The sequence below is a fragment of the Xenopus tropicalis genome, chromosome 8 (assembly GCF_000004195.4).
Source record: "Xenopus tropicalis strain Nigerian chromosome 8, UCB_Xtro_10.0, whole genome shotgun sequence".
In the NCBI taxonomy this organism is placed as follows: Eukaryota; Metazoa; Chordata; class Amphibia; order Anura; family Pipidae; genus Xenopus; species Xenopus tropicalis.
In genome coordinates this window covers 36,274,015-36,291,975 of record NC_030684.2, presented here as the reverse complement: position 1 = coordinate 36,291,975, position 17,961 = coordinate 36,274,015, and the positions used below count along the sequence as shown (strand labels likewise).

Below are 17,961 nucleotides of genomic sequence, written 5' to 3'. Positions count from 1 at the left end.
GTCATGTATTACTTGCCCACAGACTCAAAGGCCAAACACAAGAAATAGTAATGCAAGCTCAAATGCTCAAGTCTGAATAGAAGTTTGTGCTGACAAGAAAGGGACTCTGATGAGACTGCTTGATCAGGCAAACCACATGACACTCTGTGCTGCATGCATCACTTTTGGTCGTGTGAACAGGGAAGTAAAAAATTTTAATTTTAAGTAAAAGATTACAAAGGATTCGGGTTTGGCCAAACCCAAAAATAGTGGGTTCAGTGCATCTCTATATGAAACAGATGCCCTTTCCATAAAGCGGGTTGTCACGCCAGGGCAGTGACGTCTCAGAGACCAGCCAACAGACTCATCCCAACAGGCTTGGGGGTTTTTTGCTTTATTGACAGAGAATATTCAATATGTGCTAAAGGGTGTAGTCCCATGACTAGCCACAGGAGGGCAGCACCAGCAAGCAGTTCTGCACACAGACAGATAATCTACTCTACAGTTATAAACTCACTCCACAAAAAAGCCAGACAAAGTGAAAGTGATGTGCAGCCCTTCTCCAGGCTGGGCAACATGGAGCTCATTTATAAACACTGGGCAAATTTGTACCTGGGCAGTAACCTATAGAAACCAATCAGTGGTTACATTTTTTACAGCCAGCTGCAAAACACTGAAAGCAATCATCTGATTGGTTACCATGTGTTACTTCCAAGGTGCAAATTTGACCAGTGTTTATAAATGACCCCCAACCTGCACCACTGGCACCTGTCAGTTACACAGGACCAAAGCCAACCCCGCCTCCCAGTCTCTCACATCAGCTACTCCACTCACTTCCTTTTCCTGTGTAAAGTCACTTCCAGGTTGTATTTCCTTCCCTGGGGTGCCATCCCTTACTGAGATTGGCCAGTTTAGAAAATGATTGAACAGTCCTTCATAAACAATAGATTATTTTAAGCCCTCACCGTGTGATTGGGGCTGTGTGGGGACAGTGGGATTAAATTGTCAAGAATATTTCTGCAAGAACCAACAGACACCAGAAAATTTGTGAAAGGCATTTGTATATCCCCTCTGTGGATGCCATGGAATGTATATTTATTACATATATATAGTGAATACAGCATCCCCTATTATAAAATATAGGGTTATTATATCTTCTAATATATTTTACAACAGGGGATACTGTATTTATTATAATATACAAGTTTTAGTGAGTCGCGTCACAGAAGTTACATCACTAAGCTCCGATTTTAACTGATGACATCACTAAACACCGTTTATAAGGATAGAATTTACATTTGGTGTCATAGGGAAATGACCAAACTGTATATTTATAACAGCAATAGACCCACTGCCTTTGTGCTATACTAACACTTAGGGGCACATTTACTAACCCACGAACGGGCCGAATGCGTCCGATTGCGTTTTTTTCGTAATGATCGGTAATTTTGCGATTTTTTCGGCGTCTTTACGATTTTTGCATAAAAACGCGAGTTTTTCATAGCCATTACGAAAGTTGCGCAAAGTCGCGATTTTTTCGTAGCGTTAAAACTTGCGCGAAACGCCGCGCCTTTTAAGTTTTAACGCTACGAAAAAGGCGCGACTTTGCGCGCAAGTGTTAACGCTACGAAAAAATCGCGACTTTGCGCAACTTTCGTAATGGCTACGAAAAACTCGCGTTTTTACGCAAAAATCGTAAAGACGCCGAAAAACTCGCGTTTTTACGCAAAAATCGTACGAAACAATCGCAAAATGTTCATTTCCAATCGGAATTTTTCCAATTCGGATTCGAAATCGTGTCTTAGTAAATCAGCCCCTTAATCTCCAGTTCCTGGCAGGTCTGACACCGTATGATGGTGCCATTATTTAAAAAGGAATTTTGTTCTCATTAAGATATATTTTAACATCAATGTTAGGAAAGATGACACGATATTGGAATACATTTCAGATTACTATCTTGAGTACGTCTAAGGATGCTTTTATGCACTTTAGATTGTGCCAGGCAAATCACATAGCCTTTTACATGGAGGTAAGCAGAATTTCTTGGGGTGCAGATTTACTTAAATGTTTTTTTCTTTTTAATTTTTAGAGATTTGGGGGACCGAACAACAAATTGGTAATACTGATAAGTCAGTGGCGTAGCTATAAAGGAAGCAGCCCTCCCAGTCTGGGGGGGGGGGGGGTTGAGGACAGGAAAGCCAGGACCGTTGGGTGTGCTTCCATTATTTTGCAAAGATTCAGCAGCTATCTGGTTGCTAGGGTCCAACTATTTTTAGCAACCAGGAAATGGTTTGAATTAGAGACCTGTTTATAAATACGAGAGGACCTGAATAGAAAAATAAATTATAAGTAACAATAACAATACAGAGCAATGGGTTATTGATTGCTGGGGTCAGTGACCCCAATTTGAAAGCTGGAAAGAGTCAGAAGAAGAAGGCAAATAATTTAAAAATGATAAAAAAAATAAACAATGGAGACCAGTTGAAAAGTTGCTTAGAACTGACCATTCTATAACATACTAAAAGTTAATGTCAATGTCAACACATGCAAAGAGTTGGCTCTTTTTGTCCAACCACACTTTGCTGCTAGATTCTTGTAATTTGTGTAAATTGTTAGAGCTACATTCAGCTTGAGGTGCCCAAAAGCATAGCATGAAGGCAATTGTCCAGTGTAGGAGATTTATCCTTGAGTTAATACCACTGGCAATTCAACATCTAAAAAATTGTGTAATTTGTTTTTACATATTTGTACTGAATTACTACCCCTTAGGCAATTAATTCTATCACTTTAATTACACGGTACCCATTTATATTGTGATGCATACTGCTCCACTTACAAGGAAAGATCACATGACTTGAGGCAGCATATTACCTTTCAAAAAAGCATTCTCCAACACAAGTTTTCCTTTGTATAAACTTATCATTTTACACATCAGTTATTACAGTTTCACAGTAAAAGAAAAGGCTAGACATTTTTCATTACCTTGCCAGCAATTTGTTTTGTAAAAGATTCCACCAGAGCCTCAACTCCATAGTCTAAAAGAATGGATGTATTGTAGAGAAAGCGGCTGTGGCTGTATTCATCTTCCAGTATTTGAAATTTCTCCGGAATAAGAGGATGCCAGTGATATAACTGGTTGAACTCAACAGCAATCCGATTCCTGTACTGGAACTGCACGCCGAACAATAATTCTGGATCAAATTTCAGTTTCAGATAATATCCACTCAGGTGCTGCACGTAGTCTTCAATGACGATCTTTATAGTCTCCCCTGTGTATAGGACAGCGCGTGGTTACTAACTTGCAGGCCCACAACGGTACCTCGTTTTATTGCCACTCAAGTCTGGGTATTAAAACAACTGAAATAATTGTACCTTTTGTATATTGCTAAGAAGCAAAATGCTGGTAAATAATAAGGTATAACCATTATGAACATGGATAAGTAGTAGAGGTAGGCAGGCAATTCCTATCTTACATAATGTCAAAATAATACATACTGTAGGGACCTATAGGATTAATAGCCCCTATAACTTTTATTACCACAGGTTCAGTTGCTGGGCAAGAGGGTATCTAAATAAATTAATTTATATTTATATTCTATTGGCAAGCAGATAGGGTGACCACTTCCTGCCTCACTTTGATATAGTGCTCTACATGTGATGCTGCCTGTACCACTTGTCTCGGAAAAACTGTGTTGTGAGTAAATACTATGGACGTTCAATAAACTCTCTGTTTTGTTGTTTGCAAGAACCTCTGGCACCCTCTGTCTTTATGTTTTTGTATAGCAACAAGAGAAATGTAGTTGCACAACACCCTCATCTTGCTCTTCCACTTAGTGAAGGCCCAATCTGGATGTAACCCATGTTCTACTGGTACTAGTCCAGTTGAGCCGAAATAGAGGTAATCTTTCATCTTTAGATTAACTCATATAAACTAGTTCTAAACATTTTTCAGGGTCATGCAATTAATTCACTGAACAAATTTTAGGTCTTGTGGTTAAGAAATCCTCCTTCTATATAGTTACATATAGTTACATAGTTACATAGGGTTGAAAAAAGACCATTGTCCATCAAGTTCAACCCATCCGAGTAAACCCAGCACACAACCTATACTAACCAATCTATCCACTCACATACATAAACTGTATATACAACCAGTAATACTAACTGTAGATATTAGTATCACAATAGCCTTGGATATTCTGCATATCAGTCTGCACATTACTTACTTGAAAAGATACGTGTCCATCAGGATCAAACTATTGCCCAGGTGAACCCCCCCTAACTTCTAGTTCATCCAGAGGAGGATGAAAATTTACTCATCTTCAGTAAGGCTCAGGGGCCTATAAATATGGGGCACCTGTGGGGCCATGCCTAGAGTAGCAGCTTTAGGGGGCAGCTCATTAATGGCTATATATATATATATATATATATACATATATATATATATATATATATATATATATTGAAAAAAATATATGGCTGTTCATGTATTTTTCAATATATAATTGATTGTTTGCAATAGATCCGGTGTTGCTGGTCTTTTTTTCAATATTTAAATTCTTTTACCGTGCACCTGGGATGAGGATTGAAGCGGTGTGCCACCCTTGGTTCGATATATATATATATATATATATATATATATATATATATAAATCCCCTTTACTGAATAAGGTTTGGGCTATAGTTCCTACCGAATTACTAACACACTTTCATACTGATCTGTAAATTACACTTTTAGAGACAGAAAGAGTTAATACTGGTACTCTCTCCAAATACTATGATTAGTGTGAGAGCAAAAAATGAATAAAAGCTAATTGCTGATTGGTTACTATGGTTAAATAAATCCATAATCAGTGGGCTAAGTAATCTGCAAAAGAAATAATGTTGGGTTACTTACCTATAAGAATTAGTCTTGTAGTTTGAAACAGCTGCTCATCATCCCAAGTAGGGTGCTCCTTCTTCAGAATATCACAAACCCTATTGTGTTCACGGAGCCAAAGGGTTGCATACATCATCAATCCAGGGAGGAGTCCAAATACCTCCTGCCCTACGGCAAACTGCTTTTCCTTGGGGACATTGTCTGGATAAATCATGAAGACTGGAGCCTCGACCACTGTTGGCGGATATATATCCCCATTTATTATCTAAAGCACGAAGAAATCCATGAAGAAACATATGGCTTTGATGTTAATGTTAAGATAATTTCACAGAACAGTTGGGGCAAAGTAGAGTTTTTAGATGGAAAGTTTCATGCACATATAACATATGCCAGCCTGAGATACACCTGCCACTGTGGTGTTATGCTGAAGGTTGATGTGGTGGCAGTTTGTGGCCCTACAGGGTCTACAGATAGCATAATGTGTGTCTTATTATACTTTTAATAAATAAATAAGCCCATTGATAGCTTGGGAGCCAAATCTGGTTGGCCTGGCAGGAAGATGATAAGAGGGGCATTGGAATGGTAGCAGGAACTTAACTCCAGGCGAAGCGACAAGGCCTTTATTTATTAGCAATTTAAGATTTCTTCGTAGAATCAGTCAATTTACCAATATTTCGGGGCTCTCAGTTAAACATCTAATTACACCACTGGATGGTAGCGAGGGGCATGTTTTTGGCCCAAGATATCATTCATTATAAATGGACTCATGGACATCGTCACATGGATTCTGAAGGAGATCTAAAACACACCTGATACTTGAGTTTTCCATCTGTGAAGAGACGAAGCATATGCTGGCGTTCCAAACTGTCTCCATAAATATGGCTAAGATCAACCTACAGAAGAGAATGACCAAGTCATTTGTACGATAAACAACCAGTGCTTGTGCATAACAGGTACACCTTTCAGTAAACCTAATAAAGTCCTTTTCCACCAATCTCACTATTTCAACAAATGCAATCCCAAGTTCACATATATACATATACAATATACACATTATACATATGCATTATATACATATACAATATATGCATATACTTGCCATCAGACATTCTTAGTGTAAATATGTTAGGCCATGCATTGTCTATTAGGGCACTCAGTTTTCTAAACCTATAATGGTGCTCTTATTTTGAAATAGATGCAATCACCATAGCCGTTGTCTGTGTAGATATTGGTGTTTTGGGTTCATGCTATAATCACTTATATATTAGTTATTATCAAAGCACAAAGATTTAGAACAGGGCACAGGCACAGAACAACTGCAATTGTAGGATGATTTTAGGCATCAAGATTCTATTTGCTTGGGTCTTAGAATGTTTATACGGAACATGGAATGTATCCGATGTCTCCGGGCACAGGTATTCCTAGTGACTTCATGGGTATAGGCCATTCTATTTGCTTGGGTCTTAGAATGTTTATACAGAATAAGGAATGTATCAGATGTCTCCGGGCACAGGTATTCCTAGTGACTTCATGGGTATAGGCCATTCTATTTGCTTGGGTCTTAGAATGTTTATACAGAACAGGGAATGTATCAGATGTCTCCGGGCACAGGTATTCCTAGTGACTTCATGGGTATAGGCCATTCTATTTGCTTTGGTCTTAGAATGTTTATACAGAATAAGGAATGTATCAGATGTCTCCGGGCACAGGTATTCCTAGTGACTTCATGGGTATAGGCCATTCTATTTGCTTAGGTCTTAGAATGTTTATACGGAACATGGGATGTATCAGATGTCTCCTGCTGGAGATTTCTCCCGTCCTGTCCCTAGTGTTCCATATGCAAGATAAATGGATGCACATGCACACAAGGGGGGCATCATCTGGGGGCCAGCAGATAAATCGGGTGCTGAACAGACTGCCTTGTGAGCCAGTTGTCTGGTTTTCCTTTTTAACTTTACAGGGGTTACAGACAAAAACAATTAGAGAATTCAGTCAGAAATAGACTTGTGTATACAAGATTACAATTGTTTGAAAATATAATTGCCATTGAAAGCTGTATACAGTATGTCTGCCCTTTGCTATTCTCTGCACTGGTTCTGACTGCCTGTACCTTTGAAACAATGCTGCAGAAGACTTGCAGTTGAAAGTAAAATCTGCCTGTCCTTTGCTTTTCTATGCACTGGTGGTTGTGACTACATTTACCATTAAACTGACTACATTAAACCATTACCAGTGTTGCAGTTGTCAGCTCATCTCCTGATAAAACAATACTCCCACAATGCTTTGCACACTTCTGTCATTCTTTTATTTATAAGCCAGCTAATCACAGAACGTGCAAATCTTGGAATGATGGAGTTGCTCTCTTGGCTGGAGGGTCACTGACTACTGGAACATTATTCCAACATTAGAGTAATGGCACACCAGGAGATTTATCGCTCGCTGTTAAATCTTTGTTTCCCTGGGCAAACAATCTCCTGAAAAAGACCTTCTATGGCATAACATTAAGAGTGTTGTAAGTAACACTAGTAGGCAATCTGCCGTAATCACTGGAACATGAGAAGGGAGGGAGTAATAACTTTCACTTGTGGAGATCTTATAATTATGCTATGGAAAGTCTTTTTTGCATCTCTTTGCAGAATATAGCAAAACCACAATGATGTTGTGGCCACAAAATTCACATAGACAGAGACTACAAGCCCTCTGCACCAACCCATAATCAATATATATATGCTTACCCTTGGAAAGCATGTTGCAGGAAAAACTTGTCCTGTGAAAAATGTATATTGAAGCAGTAGAATTGTTAATGAATCAGATGAAAGTGAGTGTAGGACTGGCCAGACTGGGGATGACTTTGATGTTGCTGGCAAGCTTGGATACATTGCAATATATGGACAAACAATCCCTGTTTTGCTTGAAGGGATGGACGTTTCTTGGTAGCTCAATGTCTTAGTTTCCTACATATATTTATACTAGGGATGCACCGAATCCAGGATTCAGTTTGGGATTCGCCAAGATTCGGCCTTTTTCAGTAGGATACAGATTCTGCCAAATCCATGCTCCTGGCTGAACCAAATCCTTAAAATCCAATTGACTTTTTGTAACATAAACAGAAGTTGAAATTTTTTTACTGTGCACTCAGCACACGGTTTTATTTAACAATTTCTTTACCTAATTTACATATGCAAGTTAGGATTCGGACTCGATTTGGTATTTGGCCAAATGCCAAAATAACAGATTCGGTGCATCCCTAATATATATGTACATACTTTAGAGATGCCCCGAATAAATAAGTGCATGGTGTGCATCAGCATTTTTCTTAATTTGATATACATATAGATTGATAATGGGTCAGTGCAGAGAACTTTGGCTTATTCCGCAAACTAGTTTTCCCACAATGAGAAAATGTGGTTATGCTAGGCTATTAACAAAGTTTTATTAGTAAAATATATTGCCAATAAGACTTCACTGGTACAAACTATAGGGATCATTTACAAAGTGAAAAAACAGGAGCAATTCACCATGCTTTTTACATTTTACTCCCTGTACATTGTGACGCACAAGTCAGGAAGTATTGGTTGGCTCGGGCAGAAATAGGGCCTTGTACTTACCATTGCCTTGCACCCGCTAGCACTGCCCGCTAGCACCTAGTGCTGGATTTCAGAGAGCAGCCAGACCCCAGACATAAGTACTTTTAGGAAAAGCACTAAGAGACTTATATTTAAGTCATACAAGTGGGAAGAATGATTCCCCTTGGGCAAGAATAAAACCCATGGCTGTAAGGCTTGTGGCTCACATTACATGCATTGGTTTGGTAAAATCCATTTGCACAGTAACAGGTGGATTCCAGTCTTGTCAATGCACATGCATATGGGGCAAAGAGGGGCCGAATCAGCAGTGTATTTACAGCAAAAAACATTCAAACATGCTTTGTTTGACATCATTGTAAAACCCAAATTTGTTTAAAGGGCTGTACTCATGGATACTTTTCTTTATAAAAGCTGCATTCACACCTCTTTATATTATTCTTGGCCTTTAACCCATTTTGGAATACAAGGAAACATGCAACTTACACCATGACCGAATCCTTTAATGAAACCCCGTCCCATCCTGCCATATGTCTTGAAAAACTGATGCGTGAAATGCTGGGCAAAGAAGGCAAACAGGAGGTTTGTGCCTTGCGGGTCTGGGATGAATTTTTCTCTTTTCAGAAATGTCTCCACAAGAAGAGAAGCGTCTGGGAGTTCCATCTTTCCTGAATCAGATAAAGAGTAAATAGTTTGGATGGCAAGGTTTACTTTTTTGGAGAGACATCTGGTGGATGTTTAGATTAGACACAAAAACACCAGGAGGAATACACAAAGAATGGGATATAAAGCACTTTATAGATTAGCAATGATTAATCACAAGAGTGAGAATATGTATGGGATGAAGCAATATGGCTTTTAGTCTTCTAAACCTTATATTTGCCAAATGCGTGCAATAAATTCTACAAAAATTTATCATTTATGTTTTTAACCTGGTAGGTTTAATTAGTGAGTATGGATATGTATTTTAGAATGAGTAACACTCAATATTCTCTCAATATTATGTTAAAATGTATCTTTGCCTTTATGAGCATTCATCTTGTATATATTATGTACTTATAAATATTAGAATTGTATTTACCTTTAAAGAGTATTTACATCTACTATTAAATAATATTTACCTTTAAAGTTTTGGTGGAAGCATGGGAATCACATGTTACTGGGTTACTGTGAAGAAGTGCCAGAAGTTATGGGCAAGAAATGCACATTACGTACATAGCAACACAGTAACATAGTAAGTTGAAAAAGGACACACGTCCATCAACTTCAACCTTAATGCCTATATATAACCTGCCTAACTGGTAGTTGGCTCCAGAGGAAAACCCTTCTGAAGCCTTTCTAATTTGCCGCAGAGGGGAAAAAAATGCCTTCCTGACTCCAAGATGGCAATCGGGCCAGTCCCTGGATTAACTTGTACGTAGAGCTTCCATAAACCATAACAAATGAGGGAATCACTTGCTAAAAAGCCATCTTGCCCTTCTTGAAGCTAATTCAGTGCTGTTACAAGGAGAGGGCTGGATATTTCTCATACAGCATGTACGAGAACCAAAACAAAAATTATGTCATAAAATGAAGTTTGTGGAGCCTTAGAACTGGTTGGGGGCCATAAATATCCTTTGGAGGGCCACATCCAGCCTGCAGGCCTCCAGTTGGACAGCCCTGATCTAATGTATCTGCCAGTACGACTGATTCAGGAAAATAATTCCACAACTTCACATCTCTTATGATGGACTCCTAAGGGAGAAAAGATGGCTTACTCATTTGCCAGTCTGCTTATAGAATGGCAAAAGGAGCTCCACATCTTTAGAACATTTACTGGTTTCTTTTGATAACCCAGGATGTGTCACAGGAATTATTCAATATTTTTGAATACTAAACAGGCACAGTGTCATTTTATATAAAATGCAACCTTCTCCCAACTCTGAAGGACTCATTTTTAGTCCCTGGGCCACCATATTTGTTACTCATTCTAGACTGGGAGCTGTACAATGATTGTCTATGCTGAAGTACTGTTTATATTTGTTCCTATTGAAAGTTCTGACCCCCAAGGCAGGTCATGCATTCCTAGAAATAAGCAGTGTGTAGAATGTTTGTATTCCCTATATAAGTTAAAAATAGAGGGCTCATTTATGACGCAAAATAGGACATTGCGGGAATTGACACCAGTCATTAAAGGTACTTGCATCCAAAGCCGCTCCTTGCACAACTGTAGAGTTGTCTCCTGTTCTAAATTGGGCACAAGTGCATTTATTGACATCCAGGGTTTATATATACAGTCCAAAAAATGCATACAAACAGAAGTTTGCTTGTGCAATGGCTTGTCAATTCTATTATAAAGGTAGGACTCAACCCATAGGTGTCTGTTGCCACATAAAGGAAGAAGAAAGTGTGGATCACTGGACTCAGGAGGGGCATTTTATATCTAGCTGGGTATGGTGGTGGGAGTGATTTTAATTGTGTAGATGTAACCATGAAAAGTATATGTGTGATTCCACTGGAACCTGTGTATTATAGGTATTTTGATTTGGGAGGTGTGTGTTGACCTTGCTATGGCCAGAAGCTTCAGAAAGGTTCTCCAGTCTTATTGGATGTTTGGGTTACCATGACATGTTTTATTGCACATTTGGTGTGTCCTTTATTAACTGATTTATTACCTTTATTAAATATACAAAAATTCATATTGGTATTGCCTTGTTCCTCTCTTGTATAGATTCCGAGTTTCTATTGAGCAATCTGGTATATTAAATACATGACTGCATTTCTTCTATCTATTCATATCAATAATTAATTATAGGCTTTAAAACTACTGCATAGATAATATTTATATAATACAAGAGATGATTCACGCATAAACCCATTCTTCATCACTGTCCCACGCCTCTGGAATGCTCGACCATTTCCCATCAGACAAGCTCTCACACTAACACAACACTTACAGTTCATTAGAAATCACTTTCTAAAGGAAACATTATAGTCAACAGACTTCCCCTGCCAACAATGGCTCTCTGACTTGTTACTTGTTCCTTGTCCCTTGACACTTGTTCCTCTCCCTATTTTTTTCTGTCTGTCTCCACTTCCTCGGAGACTTGTAAGATCTTTTAGGAAGGACCTTGTTCCAGCTTGAAACTTGTATTATTCTTACAGGATGTAAACTCCGAAATGAAATAATGTCTGTAAATCTAAACGAGTTTCTAAGCACTTTTCTGATATACCTTAAGTACAAATTTTCAGTGGTTTTAAAGTTATTTTAATCTTTGTCTGTAACACTTGTGATAATAATATGGGATCAGTTCAAGCAAAGGACTGCATATTCTTTTATTATACGGTGGCAATGTTCCAAGTTTTAGGTGATTCTGTATTAGGATATACTGTATGAACTGGTTTATTTGGTAACCAGAGTCAACAGGAACTAGAAACATGAATGGGAAATAAAATTACACATATAAATAAATATTCCCATATTTTTTTAGCTTATAAATAAAATTAACTAGATCTTTGTAAAGAAACTTGCAAGCATCCTAAATGACAAGAAAAAATGTAAAACAAAATATGGACTGTGCCCTTTCCAATTAAACACACCATATACCTACTAATGGCGGAAAGCAAAACATCAAATGAAAGATGTACAAAATTAACAAGATTCCCATGTAAAACTGCTTGCTGTAAACACACTGAGAAAACCGAAGTAGTGGGGAAACTACAGAAGAACCAGTTGTTATTATGTTTTTATACATACTTCATGCTGTATATGCCTGAATTCAGGAGCATCAGAATCCCACACATTATTAGGAACCTGACTCTGATCCATTCCCTTTCTCTCCCATCCCACCACTCATCTTCCTCCTTGTTACCCTAATTCAGGGGTCCCCAACCTTATTTACTCGTGAGCCACAGTCAAATGTAAAAAGACTTGGGGAGCAACACAAGCACCATAAAAGTTCATGGAGGATCCAAATAAGGGCTAAGATTGGCTATTAGGCAGCCTCTATGCACATTATCAGCTTACAGGGGGCTTTATTTGGTAGGAAATCGTTTTTATTCAACTAAAACTTGCCCCCAAGTCAGGAATTCAAAAATAACTACCTGGTTTGGGGGCACTGAGAGCAACATCCAAGGGGTTGAGGAGCAACATGTTGCCCCGGAGCCACTGGTTGGGGATCACTGCCCTAATTCTTTCTAAAGAGGGCAGGACGATTGATACCTTGATACATCTTGCTGTATTATGGACTCTACACCATAAATACAAAAGGGGGGATTTATGTCATGGAAATCAGAATGCAAAGTGGAAAAACGACGCAGTCTGAATTTTTTTGCATTTTGTACCTGTATATATATATATTTGCAAATAAATCCACGTCTTCAAGTCTTATTACAAATTGAAATCCCCACTCCTTCTCAGACCACCTTCAGGTTTGATTATATTACTCCTTTTAGTATAAATATAAGTTCATGAGATAGAGAGAGAGATATGTAAGAGATGCAATAAATTTACTTTACAGTTGAAACACCATAAACTGCATTTTTTTAAATGACATGAAAATCTGAACTTTTGAACCTACTGTGGCATGACAAGGCCAGAGAATGGAATATTTACAGTGAAATGTTATTTAGCCCTCTGCAAATATTTATCATTTAGTCCGATATACTGGCCAAACTCCTAAAATTCTTTTGCTCAAAGCAATAAAGAGTGTATTAACAAAATATATGCTTTACATTTTTGTCCCGAGATGTTTTTGTATATACAGAGTCTGGATTGACGCTAAAATGACATTCACTCTGTCTGTTGATGCAGGGAACCCTGGACTACATTGAAGATGGCGGTAGCTCCAGGGTCCCACACTGACAATAGGTGTACATGTGCATGAAGAGGCAGTATGGACACAATGGAACTTGCCACAACTGTTAATGAATCTTCAAGAGGCACCAACACTAGGCAGCTAGAATAGGATATTTATTTTTCAGTTGTAGGAAGAATCTGAAAAGCATAAACAAAATTGGAGTGTATTCTGCAACCCTGACTCACACAGAGATGCCTCGGGGAAAAACCTCTGGTTCCCAAACTGTGGGACAACCCTTCTGGGAGGGGAGGTTTTGCAGAAGCGGCAGATGGGAGCTCATCCTGATGGTGTGAGAATATGAGGAGAATGGCCACATGCTTTCCTAAATTTCTTGATTTACATAGCCTTGTCCAAAGTTTCCATGACTACTAAGGCAGTCAGTGGCTACTATAGTGAATATGCCCTGGATACCTATCAAATTTCTGATACAGAGACAACCTCTCCCCTCTCAAGACAGAAGGGCACTGAACTGATCTTGTTCTCTTATGAAGGAAATATGTCATCTTAGTGGGTGTGAAAAATCACACTGTCGCCCCTTCGCAAAGTGTGGCTAGTGGCAGGGTTCAGAACCACTTGACGGCGTAATTAGAAATCCGGAATTGAAAACAACCAAACAGAAGTTCAAAACAAGGAGCTAAACAGTTTAAAGGATTTGCTTATTCTTACTTCCACTATTTTTTTAGTGAACTGTAACGGGGATAATTAGCAGTACATTTAGGTTTTCACTGCAGGTTTTGACCTAGCTAAAAAGTAAAAAGTACTGTATATACTCGAGTATAAGCCGATCCGAATATAAGCCGAGGTACCTAAGTTCACCTTCAAAAACTGGAAAAACTTATTGACTCAAGCCTAGGGTGGGAAATGCAGCAGCTACTGCTAAGTTTTAATAATAAAAATAAATACCAATAAAATTACATTAATTGAGGCATCAGTTGGGTATATGTTTTTCAATACTTATTTCAAAGAAAAACAGTAAACTAGCTCTGTAAGTGGAGAAGAGGGTCAACAAAAACAATGAGTACTACCCCACGCTCATTGCACATTGGCAAACTGGTGGCAGTCCCGATCCCAGAGGAGATGTAAGGGGAAATAAGTATTGCTAGTGGGAGCCTAGGCCAGGGCACTGGAGGGTCTGGATGCGGTTGGCCTAATTTGCACACAAAGGAGAGAGGGTGCTAGTTTGGAGGGACCCATGGCACCCGACTTGAGTATAAGCTGAGGGTGACTTTTTCAGCACATTTTGAGTGCTGAAAAACTAGGCTTATACTCGAGTACTGTCTTTTGCCCAGTGAGAAATGTCCTGCTAATTAGAAAATGTTTTCTCTGATCAAAGAATTTTGTTGTCAGGTCCTGGAACCTGGAGTGTTTGTCTTGCCAGTCACTCCATTCCAATAGTCCAGTGCACACGGAAGTGCTCACTTACTACAGGATGGCTTTCATGTGGAAAGGTATTTAATTCTGATGAGGATGTTAGGAAGGTCTCTCTGAGAAGGACCAAGAGCAGAAAAGCTACTTGTCTGTGGAAGGTACTACCAGGTTGGCTGGGTGCTCACTACCACTGCTTGAAGTATCAGGAACATTTAACTGAGAGATGGAGCTCCTAGAAGTCTGGAAATAAAACAAGATGGCTGGGAAATCCCCTCAATGAATCTTCAGGACAATGAGGACAGGGGTTACCCCAAACACATGTTTTTTCTGCTGGTAGTCCACAAGGGATCCAGTGCAGTGGGGTATGGGGAAACTCACCGAATGTGTGAAGATAGCACCAAGTGGGCAGGAGTTATTATAAAAAATGCATGTTTTGCATACTGAAATGGGCACCTTACCTTAAAAAGAAGAAAGTTTTTGTTATGGACCTTTCAAGCCTCCAGTATGCATACTTAGAACAGGAGCTCCAACATAGTGTTGTGTGAGCCAGCCTGAATCCAACAATTTACCTCTAGGTTGGGCAGTTTAGAGCCAGTGCAGCCCTCTTTTTGCAGTTTGAACTCTGCCCACAGGCCTCGACACCCACAATTTAAGTGCACTTTTATTTTAAAACAGTTTAGCATCTTTTTTTTTTTTAAAAAAAGACCATTTGGAAAAAATAACAAAAGTTGCCATGGTATTCACGTCCAAAACCCAGAATGAGTTACTCATGAGGGGTTTCAAGCAGTCATAAATAGGCCCTTTGGTCTCTGTAAGTTCAAGAACTTACTAGAAAAGATGCTCTTTGGATCTTGAATTTACTAATACCAAATGTATCTCCAGCACTAATGTAAGTAAGTATGAAGGCAACAGTGATCATAACTTGTGAGCCAATTTTCATCTGCAAGTGTGTAATGGTGGGCAATGCACTTGATGCAGTTGCAACTGATGCATGCAGCTGTGCAGCTGAGCAGGGTTGGAAAAAAGCAAAGATTTTAAATTGTGAAAAATCTGGATAAATTCTTTGAAAACCACCACACCTAGATACACTCAATATACCTAGAGAAGAATCAGAGAAGGAACTTTATTGGTTTGGGGCACCAAGCTCAGAATGCCAACATAGCTTTCAGCAGCCTTCGGATCTTTTAATTACAGATTCACTTTAGTTGGGCATCAATTAAGATATGTAATTATATCTAGTATAAATAAATCTAAAGCAACTGGACTTGTTAAGTAATCATTGAAGATGTTCCACTACTCATCCGAGGTCCTCAGCATATGTATTCTTCCACTAATCCAATCACAATGGCACTATGTAACTCTTCAGAGAGGTGACACCTGAAACTCACAGAGGTGTGAATGCTGTGGATTACCAAAGTATCATGCAACTCATTGAAACAGGTGTTACTTGTTAGAGTTGCATGAATGGATTTGTGAAGAGTTTTGAAACTGCCGGGGTACAGATGTTAGAACAGCATTGCATGTAGCAGACATATGATGTAGAAGGCCCCCACCTCTGTTTAGGGATGGTTTCAGGAAAAACAAAGCAATGTTGTATATGCAGTCCAGTGTAGCGAGGAGTGCACAGACCTTTACATTGGGGAGACAAAGCAACTGCTCTCCAAGCAAATGGCTCAGCATAGAAGGGCGAACTCTACAGGCCAAGACTGCTGTATTTCTACACCTAAAAGACAAGGGACACTCCTTTGAGAATAGCAATGTCCAAATTTTGGACAAAGAAGACCGCTGGCTTGAAAGAGGTGTAAAAGAGGCTATTCATGTTAAAGTGGTGAAACCATCCCTAAACAGAGGCGGGGGGCTTCAACACCATCTGTCTGCTACATACAATGCTCTACAATAATCTTCATAGGCATATGTAACTATAATTTTAGGATTGGTTGTGCTATTTATAGTTGAATAATATCTGAGTAACGGTTTTCTAACACAGTATGGCCATGGCTGATTAAAATAATATGACTTCTTCCTTATTCAGAACTTCTGGGACTTTCCAGTCCAGCACATGGTGCTCGTAAGCATAACTTATATTTAACTACTTGATCACTAAGCAATATTAAAACTAATTACATATGCTGTTTCTGGGGCCTACAGGGCACATCTCTGCCTTGACAACTGTTTTGTCTTCTATATACAAAGCTGAGAGATCATTTAATGAAGGCTTTCTTTTAAATAGACCCAATTCTAATAATTTATGCATTCATGGCTGTTGACTCAGGGAGGTACCTTAGAAAGAAAATAGAATATGTGAAACAAAGGTCCAGGATGTGATGGTAATGACTACAGGCTACTAGTGATGAGCACATTTTTTCACCAGGCATGGATTGGCTGCAAAATTCCACGTTTCACCATCGGCAACATTGGCTGCAAAAATTCACAGTGACAAAAATATTTGGCGAAAGAAAAAAAGTCACGGTCACATAAAAAAACCCACGGTAGTGTCAAAAAAGTCATGTGAGTCAAAAAAAAGTCTGCTTTTCACAAATATTATTCTGTTTCATGAATTTTTGATCAGTTTGGCAAATTTTTTGCCAAAGCCAAACAGGACAGATTCACCCATTACTACAGGCTACTAAAAGAGCTAAGACTCTCGTGACTGTCGAACCACTTTCCTTAATCTTCCAGGATTCTTAGATGTCTGGCATGGTGCCATTATTAAAAAAGGAATGCTGTTCTAAGCAATTGCAATGGGTCCATGGTTACTTTTTACAAGTACATTAAAAGATGCTATAGATAGCAGGTGATATATATTAATCTAGGAAGGACAAAAGACCACTCCTTTAGACTGAACTTGATGTAACACAATTGGTTATTCACGATAACGAGGTGGAATGCCCTGCCAGGTAATGCTGTGATAGCAGATTCTATTTACACTTTTAAAGGGGTAGTTTATCCCATTGTTCAAGTCCAGTGAATAGGACTAGTATACTTTTTGCCTATTGTTGTAATGACAATAAATGTATGGCCATTGTTATTTCTTGATCTAGGCAGCACAAACAGGGAAAATGAAGTAACTCCATCTTTGTTTCTCGTGATGTAGATATATAAATTTCCATTGCACAGAAATGCCACTGCATAATGGACTTCTGCGTATCAGTGCATTTGCCTTTACAAAGGCTTTTATGCTGAAACATTGGGGTGATGGCATAACTTTCTACTTTCCAGATTTCTTTATTTGTCATTTCTGTTTGGTGGTATTTATATTCATTTGACCTGTATGGTGTAGAAAATGAATAGCAAATGTATATAAAAAATGTAT

At 38.8% G+C, this 17,961-nt stretch overlaps 1 protein-coding gene across 2 annotated transcripts in view; it reads right to left on the bottom strand.

Moving 5' to 3' along the window:
* ptgs1 (prostaglandin-endoperoxide synthase 1) overlaps positions 1–17,961 on the bottom strand; it is a 57,516-nt gene that overhangs the window by 5,704 nt on the left and 33,851 nt on the right. For both annotated transcript variants that reach the window (XM_031890271.1, NM_001271255.1), the window contains 4 exons: positions 8,929–9,110; positions 5,668–5,751; positions 4,877–5,123; positions 2,962–3,248 (listed from right to left, as the gene is read on the bottom strand). In XM_031890271.1, coding sequence (XP_031746131.1) covers positions 2,962–3,248; positions 4,877–5,123; positions 5,668–5,751; positions 8,929–9,110 — 800 coding nt within the window. The remainder of the gene's footprint in view (positions 1–2,961; positions 3,249–4,876; positions 5,124–5,667; positions 5,752–8,928; positions 9,111–17,961) is intronic.